The 14,798-nt window shown below is 48.0% G+C and overlaps 1 protein-coding gene across 1 annotated transcript in view; it reads right to left on the bottom strand.

Annotated features, from left to right (window-relative positions):
- Nucleotides 1-14,400, bottom strand: part of MMS22L (MMS22 like, DNA repair protein) — a 126,843-nt gene extending 112,443 nt beyond the window's left edge. The window contains exons 1-3 of the mRNA XM_032976713.2: nucleotides 14,249-14,400; nucleotides 8,640-8,809; nucleotides 819-944 (exon numbers count right to left, since the gene is read on the bottom strand). Of these exons, the coding sequence (XP_032832604.2) occupies nucleotides 819-944; nucleotides 8,640-8,809 (296 nt within the window). The 5' untranslated portion in view covers nucleotides 14,249-14,400. The remainder of the gene's footprint in view (nucleotides 1-818; nucleotides 945-8,639; nucleotides 8,810-14,248) is intronic.
- Nucleotides 14,401-14,798: the final 398 nt, after the last annotated feature.

Here is a 14,798-nt window from a genome sequence, read left to right on the forward strand (position 1 = left end):
AAAAACAAATGGAATAAATGGGTTGTGATGGGTGGGACGCGTGGTTTGCAGGGTGGAGCATGAGGGCGGGTCACCGAGACGACGGGACGCAGGCGAGGCACCCAGAGGGCGGCGTGGTGAAGGTGACGACGAGAGTCTAGTAGAGGTCCTCAACTCGTTCCCGTTCCAATGACGTAGGTGTACATCATCAGGTTTTCTTCCGATTCCGATCGTAACCGGAACGTAACCGGAATAAAAACTAAATAAAATAAATTTTGATTTAAAGCTTTCGTGACTGCAGTAATTCATATTCTTAGTTTTTTCGGTGAAGTCACGTTGAAGAGAAACAACAAAATAATAAAATATATATAAAACAATAAAAAATTCTCACGACGTTTCGACCATAACTCAAACGGTCGTCTTCAGGTGAATGAAGACGACCGTTTGAGTTATGGTCGAAACGTGACTGTACCGAAAAAACTAAGAATATAAATAAAATAACTTTATCGGTACCAAGGCTCCCACCAGGCCATGCGGGAGGGCGTGTGGCTACGGTTCTCTACGGTGAGAAACAACAACAACAACGGCTTTACTACTACGCCTCTCGAAATAAAATTAACGCCGAATCGCTTGTGCAATCGCGATTCGACGGTGAACGGGATCCGCACCCTGCAACAACTTGCAGACGTCTCGGGAACGGCACGGGGGCAAGAGGTCACTTTGGGTTTCATAAAAACTGGGATCTGTGACTGACAAGGTCGGGACGACCTCTTTGCCGTGACCCAGACGCCACGGCCCCTGCTCCCCCTCCTACCCCCCCCCCCTCCCCTGTCGCTCACCGAAGGAGACCGAAGAGAAGCGAGGATTTCTCCTCCAGTGCCGTCTCCGTGACAAACGCGAAGCCGAACAGCGTCGAGACGTCCACCTCGAACGCCGTCGGAGCCGGGTCCAACCGCAGGAAGAGTCTGCGGAGATGCCAGGGAGAGAGAGAGAGACGAGACACGGGGAGAAACGTCGGGACGAGTGCGAAGCGACACGCAGAGAGCGGAGGCATGGGGGGGGGGGAGAAAGAGGGGTGGATAGAGAAGACGTGGAGGGACGCAGGGAGACAAAAGAGAGATGTGAGACATGGGGAGACATCGGGAGATGCCGGGAGACCAGGGGGGACAAGGTCACCACGGTGGTGAGATGTTAACTCCCTCGCCTGGTATACGGGAGGTCGTGGGTTCCATACTGACCCTGACCCCTGTTGTATATTTAGAGTTTGCTTGTCACTCTCCCCGTGGTAGTGTGGATTTTTCTCCAGGTCTTCTGGTTTTTATCTCCACCATAAGAATCAACATGCGCTTAGAATACTCGGCTGTACAGTAAAACCTTGGATTGCGAGCATATTCGTTCCGGAAACGTGTTTGTAATCCAAAGCACTCGCATATCAAAGCACTCGTACATCAGTTGTGATCACGTGACGCTCGGCAGTACAAAGCGTACACGTACACTGCTCGTATTGCAAGACCCTCGCTCGTTTATCAAATTAATATTCATTTAAAATTTTTGCTCGTCTTGCAAAACACTCGCAGTCCAAGTTACTCGCAATCCAAGGTTTTACAATATTTCCAAATGATAAGCCACTTCGTTGAGCTATCATTTGTGGCCAGGTCGCTTCTGAAAAAGAGCTATATAGCTCATTGGGATTAACCTGACATAAAAATTATAGTTTCATTTAATAAAAGGTAGACACGAGACGATGGGGATGTAAAGGGACACATGAGGAGACACAGGGAGACATGGGGAGACACAGGGAGACATGGGGAGACACAGGAAGGCAAGGGGAGACACAGGAAGGCAAGGGGAGACATAGGGAGACATGGGAAGACACAGGGAGCAATTGGGAGACACAGGAAGACACAGGAAGGCAAGGGAAGACACAGGGAGACATGGGGAGACACAGGAAGGCAAGCGGAGACACAGCGAGCCATGGGGAGACACAGGAAGGCAAGGGGAGACACAGGGAGACATGGGGAGACACAGGAAGGCAAGGGGAGACACAGGGAGACATGGGGAGACACAGGGAGCCATGGGGAGACACAGGGAGCCATGGGGAGACACAGGGAGCCATGGGGAGACAGGAAGGCAAGGGGAGACAGGGAGACATGATGAGATATAGGAAGGCATGAGGAGACGCAGAAAGGCATGAGGAGACGCACAAAGGCATGAGGAGACGCAGGAAGGCATGATGCGACACAGGGAACCATGGGGAGACGCAGGAAGGCAAGGGGAGACAGAGAGGTGAGCGGAGGTGAAGTGAGACACAGAGAGACAAAGGGAGGCAATCTGAGACACGGCGAGGTAAGGGGAGGTCAAAGGAGAAACAGGGAGACGAGGCGACGCATAAAGAGGCACGTGGACGCGCGGGGATGGACTCGCAGGGATGGACGGTGGAACAGAGATACAACAGAAGTCCAAGTACATATTTAACACAACATAATCCGCCATTCGCCCCTAAGTGGTTGTGCCTTCACCTCGGCAAACGTACAAAGCAAGGTGCACTTTGAGGCCAAAGGGTTTTTTTTTTAGAAGGCACGCGACAGACCCAGGTGCTGTGGGTTAACAAGCTGAGGTGATTGGCAGATGCACCACCTACATTCACGCACGCGCAAAGAAACTCACCACATGCACACACATATAAAGATGCCCGTGCAGCCATGCAGACCGCGAGGGCAAAATGCTGTTAGCGAGCACTTATTAAGGCCGGCACGGTCCACGAAGAAGTGGTGTGCCAATATGTACACACCGTACCAGGTACTCATGTACGGCTGAGTCAACCATTCTTTGTATCGCGATGATGCCGATAATACAAATCGGCATAAAACTGTGGAGAAATTACAACAGTAATACACGAAGACACATGGGTTTTTACTTTTACAGACGCATATACATACACACAGATACACCCGGCGAGCAGGGTTACGTTCCCGTTCACGGCTAACATCAGCGGCGAGTGATATTTCAACCTGCTCTGGGCATCAGCATCCCCGACTCTTCAACAAACCCATATTGAGCAGCCTGGCAAACTATGGCCAAATAATCCTTCATCCAGCAGTGGAATGACATAAAGGGGCAGCAAACGACTGCGTGTAACTGCCTCTGGTCGCCATGCTCACAGTTGCTCCCATTGTTACGACACCGCCAATCCCTCTAGCCACACTATAGCCGCAGTCTCCCCAGGGAGAGAGAGGGGAGGAGATGGAGGGGGAGAGAGAGGGAGGGAGAGAAGTTGCGTGTTCTGTCTGCCACCTGCGTAGGTCAATGCAGGGTCGGCCATTGTGAAGGAAAGTAGCAAAGTAACTTATACGGGCAGAGTGAGAGGGGTGGGGTGGGGAGAGGAGTGGAGAGAAGGGCTGAGATGTGGGGAGTGAAAGACAGAGAGACGCAGAAGAGTGACCAGGAGCGAGAGAATATAATGGCGCGAGAAAGGAGAGACGGAGACACAGACTGATGTACAGGGACAAAGACAAAGACACGTGTAGAGAAACACTCAACACACACGGACAGACGTGCCTGCTCTCAGTCCGATGCAGACACACTCGCGGAAAAATATTCTCACGTATACAAGCGCTCACTTGTAAACTCCCGCGCACTCGCACATGCTTACACACACTCGCACGCATGCCCGCTCTCGCGCACACTCACACACACCAACACCCGCCATTCGCCACTGAGTGACGGCGACATCGCCCCGGCGCCTGTGACAAGCCAGCTGCACTTTGAGGCCACGTGAAGTGTCGAAGGCTCGCTGACAGAAGGTCACGGGACAGACCCAGGTGCCATGGGTTGGCTGACTGAGATAACTGGCCGATGTACCTAGCTGAACTGTGCCAACTTTCTGCATTTTAGCCGCCCGGCACTCCGCTCAATGTTGTGAGCGCCGCTCCTCTGCCTTCTGTTGTTGCTGGAAAACGACTGCCTCCAACCGCTGAGTAGCGTCCTTCAAGAGCCTCCTCCACAGACAGACACACATTCACTCACACAGACACCCTCACTCGCACAGTGCCAAGCACTCTCCCTCATACACGAAAGACGAAGATCCCCCGTGTAGCCTTAACAGACTGTTGGGGCAAGTGTTGTTAACGAGTAGCACCTATGAAGGCCGGGATGGTAAACGAGGGGGTGGGTGGCCAGCACCACGCCCGGTCGCCTTTGGCTCCCCAGTGGCGATATCTACTACACATTGGACCAGGTACTTATTTGGGGCTGAGTCGACCTCGGGGAGGCCCATGACCACTTCAGATAATCGTCACCGGTGTTGGCCATGAGAGGGAATCGAACTCGGGTCGTCGGGTTCGTAGCACAGCGCGCTAACCGCTGCACTACCACTCCCTCACACACACTCACATAAACACACTCGCACACCCTTGCTCGCACACAAGCATTCACACTCATTCGCAACACATACACACTCTAACTCACACTATCACTCACACACACATACACTTTCCCGTACACACACACACACTCTCCCTGGCTCACGCACACTCTCTCTCACACACAGGGAGCGTGAGAGAGGCTATGGGAGCTCATGGAAGTCACAGCGCTCAGAGATGAAAGCTTCCAATGACATCGAGAGCTCGGAGTGAGGGGAGAGAGAGAGGGGTGAGAGAGAGAAGGGAGAGGCGAGAGGGGGAGAGAGATACGTGAAAGAGAGGGGAGAGAGAAGAGAGGGGAGAGAGGGGAGAGAGAAGAGAGAGGAGAGAGGGAAGTGAGTAGAGCTACACATGGAACTCGGAGCTGATGTAAAACTATATTTTATTTTACAAGGAAAGTCCCACTGATCTATGTAGCTCTTTTTCAGAAGCGACCTGGCTATCACAAATGCTAGCTCAACGAAGTTGCTTATCTCATGCACATTTGCAGCAGCAGCCAATACTCTAAACACCGTGATGTTGATTCCAAATGTGGAGGGAAAAACCAGAGGACCCGGAGAAAAATCCACGCGACCACGGGTAGAACATACAAACTCCAAATATGCAGACGTTAGGATCGGGAACAAACCCACGACCTCCTGTATACCAAGCGAGGCAGTTAACATCCCACCATTTTGGCGCCGTAAACCTAACACTGACCCTAACCCTTCCTGCTGATGTGTGGGGGTAGCTATAGTACATATGAACTAGGGTGGTTAAATAATTTAAAACCGTGAAAACCCAGTTAACCATTTTGCCGCGAATATACAATTGCCTCCGGGCATTAAAAGCGACCAACAACATTCCGATGCTTAACTGAGAAACGAAGGCAGCCGTGGCGTTGACGGCGAGCGGCAGTACTGGACTTGCCACGCAGAGGGGTGCCGGTTCGATTCCATCTCCCCCGCCTCCCCCCAACTCTCTCGCCTCCGTGCACACAGAAGTATGAGTGGGCTCTCACCACGGCTGGTCTATTATCGGCAGGTCGCGCGTGGTCGTGGTGGTAGCGGTGTAAAGTGCGGGTAACGCCTAACTCATCCAACACGCCCCGGCTAGCGTAGAAGAGGAGGCCAAGATACTCCTCAGAGATGCTTCTAGTGGAGGCATGCAAACATAATTTCAGACCTTTATCTTTTAGTTACCCATGATAACGATTGAGCCTGGGACCCTGCCGCCGTGCCATTTGCACTTCGTCTGCCTGCCAATGAGTGCATTCATATACTCGAATTACGCCGGAATCGATTTCGGGTTCCAGACTTTCAGAACTAATAATCGCTTCTGCAAACGGTTACTGAGAAAGGGGGACGAGAGTAAGGGGAGAGAGATATGGGGGGTGTGGCGAGAGAGAGGGAAAGAGACAGAGAGAGTGGAAGAAGAGGTGAAGACATGACAGAGAGTGAGGGGAGAGATGGCGAGGGGAGAGAGACAAGAGAGGGGTGAGAGGCAGTGGCGAAATGTTTTTTTTATTTTACCAGGTAAGGCCCGACTGAGCTATATACCTCTTTTTCAGAAGTGACCTAGCGATCACAAATGAGAGCTTAACAAAGGGGCTGACCACGTTGAAATTTATATTCGCTAAATAATCTAAATGCACGTTGATTCTAAACGTGGGGGGACAAACCGGAAGAACCCGGAAAAAATCCACGTGACCACGGGGAGAGAGAAACCCGCACAACTCCAAATATACAGCAGCAGGGGTCAGGGTCGGGATCGAACCTGCGACCTCCTGTATACCAGGCGAGGTAGTTAACATCTCCTAGCCACCGTGGCGCCCCAATAGACTGGGACAGCAGAGGAGAGTGAGGGCTGGTCATTGTGAACCTCCCACTGGGCCAGGTCAGGGGGCGACGGCTGCGAGAGATTCGAGACCGGAGCTAAGTGTGGAGTTGGCAACGCTCAATTCGAGAGGGAGGGGGAAAGAGGAGGGGGGGGGGGGGTGGAAGGAGGAGGGAGGGGGGAGACACAGGGAGGTGATGGGTTAGAGCAAAGGGAAGAAGGTGATGGAGGGAAGAAGAGAGGGGTAGAAGTAAAAAGAGTTAAGAGAGGGAGGGAGGGGAGAGAAGGGGGGAGAGTGGGAGATGATGGGTGGATGGAGAGGGAAGGTGGGGGGGGAGAGAGAAAGGAGGGGGAGGGATATAATGGGGGGAGAGAGGGGTGGAGTAAGACGATGGGTGGAGAGGGACGGGAGGGAGGGGGCGGAGGGATTTGATTATAGCCAAGCCACCACTGCTCTTCCGCCCGTGATGAAAGTGAGAGAGGGAGAGAGGGAAGGAGAGAGTAGCGGAGGGGAGTCAAGGAGGGGAGAAGGGGGGGAGAGGGGTGGGGAGAGAGAGGGGGGGGGAGACACAGGTAGACACAGGTTTGATGTCTTCACCTCCAGTGACTGCAAAGAGGATTCATTTACACGAGCACAGGAGATAGATTTACGCGCACACACGCACACGTGGACACGCACACACACACACATATATACATAAAAACAAAGATCCCCTGTATAACCTTAACACACTATTGAGGCAAGAACTCTTCGAGAGAACCTACCATTAATAGAACCTAGAAAGGGTAGGTGGCAAGCAACACACCCCGCCGCCTTTGTCTCCCCAGTGCTTATGTTAACCTACTTCAGCAGGTACTCGTTTAAGACCGAGTCAACCCAGAGAAGGCCCAAGATCGGTTCATATATTTTTCAACGATGTCAGCCATGGTCGGGAATTGAACTCGGGTCGCTGGGTTCATAGTGCACTTCCACCCCATGTAAATGGTGCGCAGTATAGGCACAAATACTATAAAACAACCACGACATCCATCATCACCATTACACCACCACTCCATTGTCACCACCACCAGTATTACCATCATCCCCACCGCTATTACCAAAATTACCACAAATCACATTCATCATCACCATCATCATCACTGCATCGACCACCAACACATTTGCATTCATCACCATCATCTCCACCACCACCACCACCACCATCATCATCATAATCGCCACCATACACCTCCAACAAATGTGCATTTATCACCATAATCTCCACCACCACGATCGTCATCACCGCATCCACCATCAACACAATCGCATTCATCACCATCATCTCCACCACCACCACCATCATCATCACCACCACCAGCACCACCATTACATTGCCACGCCCATTCCCACTCCCGCCACCATTGCAATCATCAGCACCCACCACCACAATCACACACCATCTCTCACATGTATTTATTTTGTCCGTAAGTAATACCGCAGGCGAGCGAGTGGCTTTCCGGGCTACGCCTGCCCGGGCAGGCTGGGTTGGGAGCTCGTTTAATGTGGCGTTATTCCCGGGCTGTAATTTATAGCGAACCACAGCTCTTGAAAATTGTCAGCAGAGCCATGTGTGAATGTGGAATTGATGAGTAACAGGGTGGTGGTGTAGGGGAGGAGGAAGGTGGCTGTGGATTGGAAGGAGGGTGGGGGGGGGGTCGATTTGAGTTTATTCCCACATGTATATACAGTACATGCATATATACATACAGGTGTGCATATACACATGCACGCGTGGATACTTACAACGCACACACACACACACACGCGTGTGTGTGCGTAACTAAAAGTGTCTGTCATACACACACGTATGCATACCCCCCACAAATGTACAATACACACATGCTCGTATTTTGATGTATATACGCACGCATAATTGCGTATGCATAAAATGCATACGCACGTACGCATATACCCATTCTTGCATGTATACATAAGCACGTGTGTATACGTAAAACAATCAATGTCTACTAGCACACACACACACACATAGCTCTATTTTCCAACACACACATATACGTGTATATGCACAGCGATACGCAACATTCATATCCCTATACAATGAGCAAGGGGTCCCATGTCGTCTACACAGGCTGTTTGGGGCGAGTGCTGTTCGTGAGCACCGCCTGAACCCGGGATCTCAGCAGTGCCGACAGTGCGACACAGCCACCACGAATCCCCTTGACACGGCCATCGTGAACCCCTGTACCCAGTCCAAATGTAACAATTACTTGCAAATAACTCAGCTGGGGTTACGCCTCGCAACGCACGCCCCTTTCTGCGAAAACTACTGCCAACCCATGTCCGCGAAACTCGGCAGCGCCTTAATCCTTCATGATAGCCCTGCGCTATGCGAACGACAGGGCGATTACCAAACATGCTACTACCTCTTGAGTGCGTCGTTGGCGAGATAGGAGTCCACGGATTTGTCAGTGTGGCCCGGCGGGCACGTGAACCAGGGCACCCATGGGAACTCGAAGGACTCTTCGGGGCGGTGGTGGCCCGCGAAGGTTGGGGAGACGGGGGGCGTGAGGGACAGGTCTGTGTCTTGAGACATCTGTGAAACGCAAGAGGTCAAGGTCAATAGGTCATCACAGTTCAACACAGCACCCTGCCATCAGCTTGTTTTTGCCAAGTCGCGCAGTTTCGCCCATTCGCAAATCTGCTCTCACAATCGCGTGACCAACACCACCACCACCAACCACCACCATCTCTGGCTTTGGGGGTCTTCCCCTTGTTAAGCAAGGATCGCTCTTCCAGTCTTATCGTCACCACCGTCTGGGTACCACTCCAATGCCTGCTTTGATAACCCGCCTTCCTCCACCCTGCACACTTGGTCTATCCATCACCCCCTCCCTCTTACTGATCACATCGACAATGCTTTGCCGCCACGTTCTATTGAGAACCTACAAGTTGCTACCCTCGCTCGCTCAACGGTGGTCAGTCGTCCCCTGATCACACCTCCATCGCTACTACCACGGTTACCGTTCCTGTGCATGTCCACTCATCGATTCCTCCTCTCGTGTGTTGACGACTCGATCTTTTCGACTCATCCACACGACGTTCAACCACCATCACACTGCAGGTCACAATAACACACCCTCCATCTATCTTCTCTCTCCTACTCAATCACTCCCTCACACCCTGTCACTCGCTCACCCACTTTTCTGCGTTTTCCCTCGCACTTCTTTCACTTTGAAGTCCCTTCCACGCTCCTCTTTTCTCAAATTATTGTGCAATGACTATGCTCAGTTCAATAAAAGTGTCGCCGCTTATCTGTTTGCAATGTTAACAGCGCCGTTTGTTACCGGTCGCTTTGCGTCTTGACCTTTCAGGCCTGTGCTCAGCAACTATGATTTAAAAACAAAAATAACAGGTCAGGACCAAGCAACTCAATACACAGGACCTCCCAGAAAACCACTCTTGAATGGCTAGGTAAAGCTTCGCCGTAGATTTGTATTCATTAATTTGCTTCAAATGCCAACCACCATCACCACAAACACGGTGTGAAGGCTGCCACCGATAGCCAGCCTGCAGTGCCTGCCAATGACCACCACAGGGCTTCTTCTGTGTGCCAATTAGGGAATCGTGGCTGGAGTTATATACACAGAGATTAACTCAATTAATGCACACGGGAGTCAAGGCCCAAACAGCGAGCTGTGTGAGCAAAAGTTACAAAGTGTGCAGTATAGACGACCAAGGGTCTGAAAAATTAATACTGCTCTGTAACATGTGTCTGAATATAATTATACATGCAACACACACAACGCACGTGCGCTTATATAGCGTACGAGGGGGTGGGTGGCCAGCACCACGGCCGGCCGCCTTTGTCTCCCCAGTGGCGATGTTCACACACCACAGCAGTTACTCGTTTGAGGCTGAGTCGACCTTAGGGAAGGCCCAGGACCGGTTAAAATAATCTTCACCGGTGGTGGCCGTGAGCGGGAATCGAACTCGGGTCGCCGGGTTCGTAGCGCAGCATAGCGCTAACCACTACACTACAATGCGTTACGCTTAAACATGCGCGGGTCACGTGACAGATTTGACGTCACAGCTCACTTGCCGAGCAATAATATATGCATTTTTGAGCTCTCCCCCAAAAGAAAAGTGTATTTTCATAATTTTTGTATGGTGTACAGTCTGGAAAGTACCCACATGGCAAATTTCAAGTTTGTTGCATGTCGGGAAGTACGCTAAACATTTTGAACAGACAACACATATTCACAACTTTACCTTTTATATATATGGAGATATAGCGTATGAAGGTAAAGGTGCAGCAGGCCATTGAGCAAATTCTGGAAAAAATGTCCTCCACTAGAGAGAGCTCTAGACGGCATCTCCAGAAGGTAATCCCAATTATTTCAAGACGTCTTGACAGGAAGTGGAATTACCCACACTTTACCTCGCCACATGCAACATACCGACCATGCTTTCCCACCTGATGATGGACGCTTGTGTTGCGCCCAAAACGTCGTGATTTATTTTATTTTATACCTACGTAACTTTACCGAAAGAACCAAAGAGTATGCGTGTTTCTAGTTTGGCTCGATGAATTTCAGGCATTCATAGTGAACCCTAAGAATGATTAACTTATCTTAGTTTGGCTCTTTGAACCCGGAGCATTCCAATGGATCCTCCGGTTGAATCTATGAGCCTCAGACATTAACCTTAAATCATAAAGCAACCTCTGTGATCATGTAAATAAAGTATATTTCAGTAGTCGTCCTACATTAAATCATACCAATGGAGTGCACGATGCACCCACCAAAGATATGCATTACAAGTTCTTAACCATTGAAATTGTCATTCGGTGTTCAATTATTTGTGCGGGATATAACTTGAGTGAATTGCAAGCGATCTGGAATTCTTGCTATTAGTTTCCCAATTAATATTTAAAAGTTTTTATTTTTTTATTTTACCAGCTAAGGCCCAATGAGCTATACAACTCTTTTTCAGAAGCGACTTGGCCACAAATGATAGCGCAACGAAGTGGCTTATCAGGTGGAAAATTACATCAGCCAAATATTCATTTCAAAAATTTTTTGGGTTAGATCGCGTTATTTATGTGTCGTAACCCTCCACCACCCGGCACGGCCAAACAGTAAAAAATGTGTCACGTTTACAAAAGACAAATAGTTCACTATATTCTTGGTTCTTACAGACGGAACCAGATGTGATTCCGGACATACAGTACCCTGGTGTCTACAAACTAAGTTGCCTCTGTGGTAGTAGTTACATTGGAGAAACCAAACGACATGTCTCGGACCGCATTCGTGAACACAAAGCAGACCTTAAACACGGTAGGACCAACACCTCGGCCGTAGCAGATCACTGTTATAATTCAGTAGGCTCACATGACATTGACTTCTCCAAGACAGAGGTTCTTTGCAAGCCATCTGGCTACCATAAGAGATTCGTTTATGAGGCTATCCAAATATACAAATAGAGACAATTTCAACCGAGAAGATGGATTCTGGCTTAGCAATCATTGGAAGGATTTGATAAACCATTTCGGATCTTAATTGATTATTCACGGTTACGGTGGCTTTCAGTTCTTGATTGATTGTTCACGCTTACAGTGGCTTTCAGACAGCATACATAAAAACAAATTTCGTCTCCCCCCTCCTCTTTTCAAAAAATAGATGGACTAGTCCTGGCAAACAGCCAATCGTTGCGCGTGACGCAAACGTTATTTTTATATATAAATAAATAAATATGCCGTTTTCAAAATAAATTTATGCAAACCGACACACCTGATGATGACCGTTTGAGTTATGGTCGAAACGTCGTGAGAATTTTTTATTGTTTTATATATATTTTGTTATTTTGTTGTTTCTCTTCAACGTGACTTTACCGAAAAAACTAAGAATATAGATGGACTCGTCCATCTAAACAAACTGTCAAATCGCTATCCGTGACGCTAACGTTTTAAAAATAAATAAATAAATCATGACCGCCACTTTTTCTCAAATGTTCTTGCCGTTGGGTTTCACACCTGATGACTGCTTATGTTGCAGTCGAAACGTCGTGAGAATTGTATTGTTTTACATATATTTTATTATTTTATTGTTTCCCTTCAACTTGACTTTACCGAAAGAACCAAGAATATGAATCACTGCAGTCACGAAAGCTTTAAATTAAAAAAAATCGTTCACTACTTTAGCCCACGGGGTGTGTTGAAGAGTGAATCAACATCATTTACAGTTTGAGTAGTACGACGTTTCGCTGGTAATTACATCCAGCATCATCGGGCACTTTGGCAGAATGGTGAAGCCATCCACTTGCTCCCGGTCTTAAATAGAGCAGCAGCACGGTGACGTCATCATTTAACCCAATCAGGTGCAGTGATTTGAGGCGGGGGGAGGGTATTGTAATTATATAATAGATTGGTAATCATTCAATTGTTATTCATTAGTATGTTTCCCCTATAAGGAATTGTAATATATATTTCATTTAATAATACGCTTCCAGGCCGCACTAAGCCTGTAGCTGTCAGAGCGATTAAAGTTATTTGTATTTCTCTCAATTTCAATGGATTCTCGAATTAGTCTTGGCCAGCAATAATTAGTTTTACATAACACTTAAACGTTATCAAAATCAATTGAGTGTCCTTGTTGACAAGCATGTTATCTAACCGCGTGACGTCGATTCTAAATGTGGAGAGGAAAAACCGGAGGACCCAAAGAAAAATCAACGCGACTACGGGGAGAGACACGCAAACTCCAAATATACAGCAGCGGGCATCAGGGTCGGGATCGAACCCACGACCTCCTGTGTACCAAGCGAGGTAGTTAACATCTCTTAGCCACCGTGATGATGATGAGAGAGAGAGAGACACCCAAACTCCAACTATACAGCAGCGGGCATCAGGGTCGAGATCGAACCCACGACCTCCTGTGTACCAGGCGAGGTAGTTAACATCTCCTAGCCACCGTGATGATGATGAGAGAGAGACACGAAAACTCCAAATATACAACAGCAGGCGTCGGGGTCAAGATCGCACCCACGACCTCCTGTACACCAGGCGAGGTAGTTAACATCTCCTAGCCTCTACATTACATTCGCTGGCCTTTTAATCACCAAACAATAAGATACTGCATATCGACATCGTCAACAATAATAATGAACATATCAGATGAACAACAACAAGAATGTGATATATATTAACACCAACACCGATTTGACATGTCAACAATATCAACATTAATGACATGCCAACAATATCAACAACAATGACATGCCAACAACCAACAGTGTGGACAACATTAATGTTCATATCATAAACATTACGTGGATACATATTACCAAGAAGATCTTATGAAACCATAACCGAAGCCACAATATAAAGTATCCACAACCATAACCACTTTATAAACAACAACAACAGCATTATAAAGTGCCTTATTTTATAAACCAGGGGTACAATTCCGTAGTTTAACATCGAAAACTATAGGTGGCGGAGCTTAAGTATCATTCAGATGTGCGTACGAATAAAAAAAGATATTATATAAATTAATATAACTTTAAATAGTACCACAAACACAATGTATGCAGCGTGGTAATAAATAATTGCATTGTAAGTGGCTGTAAAGTTGAATATTAAAGCAGAGACGTGATCGCCTGAAACCATAAACATGTTAATATAAATACAATAAGCATAAGATGATGTTGTCTTGACAAGCATTTCACGTTCTATACGCTATTTACATTGTGAACTTAACAACTGCGTTTTGTTGACACTTTGCAAGCACGTTTAACGACTTTCTGTTTAAAAAAAAAATACTTTGAAAACTGTTATAGACTAATAGCGAGTAAGGCGGCACTGCGATTGTCACTGGACAGATAACGCAGAGTTCTGAGGTGAAATTTTACACGAACATGTATTCTCAGAAAACGTACGCGAACTCAAGTAAATAAACTCATAATCGGTGGCAAATTTGTGCATTGTCGTTGTTAAATGGTAAAAGATGTAGGGTAATAAAACTCGCTTACGAACCCTTTAAGCGACCGCCTTTTCGCTGTGGGAACCCCAAGAAACCGAGCACTTTCTTTCCCGCGAAAAAAATCCGAACCGGGCGCCACTGCGCATGCGCGGTGAGCGCGATTCTTCCGTTTCCCCACCACACACTGCGCATGCGCCCCGTTCTCAAGTTTCTTAGGTCTCCTACAGGCTCCGCCTCCCACACGAACCCGGCCCACCACCTCGCGAGCCCCGCCCACCACCCACAAGACCACGCCCCCAATTATAACGTTTCTAAAGTTTCACGCTATTAATCTAGATTTGAAGTTTTCGTGACTGAAGTGACGTAGGCATAAAAATACATATAAAAATAAATTAAAATTTAATCACGTATAAAAACTAAAATAAATTAAATCACATGTACAAATAAATATAAAAAAGACATTTAAATTCAATCACACTTGATTAAATAATCATCATATTGTATTTTAAACTGCAGGAGAAATCCGATGAGCTATAAAACTTTTTTTTCACAGATGTCCAGTAGGGGCACGGGGCAAGAACGTTACAACAAACGGTTAAAAAA

The sequence above is a fragment of the Petromyzon marinus genome, chromosome 60 (assembly GCF_048934315.1).
Source record: "Petromyzon marinus isolate PM22_M1 ecotype Great Lakes invasive population chromosome 60, UKy_Petmar_22M1.pri1.0, whole genome shotgun sequence".
Lineage (NCBI taxonomy): Eukaryota > Metazoa > Chordata > Hyperoartia > Petromyzontiformes > Petromyzontidae > Petromyzon > Petromyzon marinus.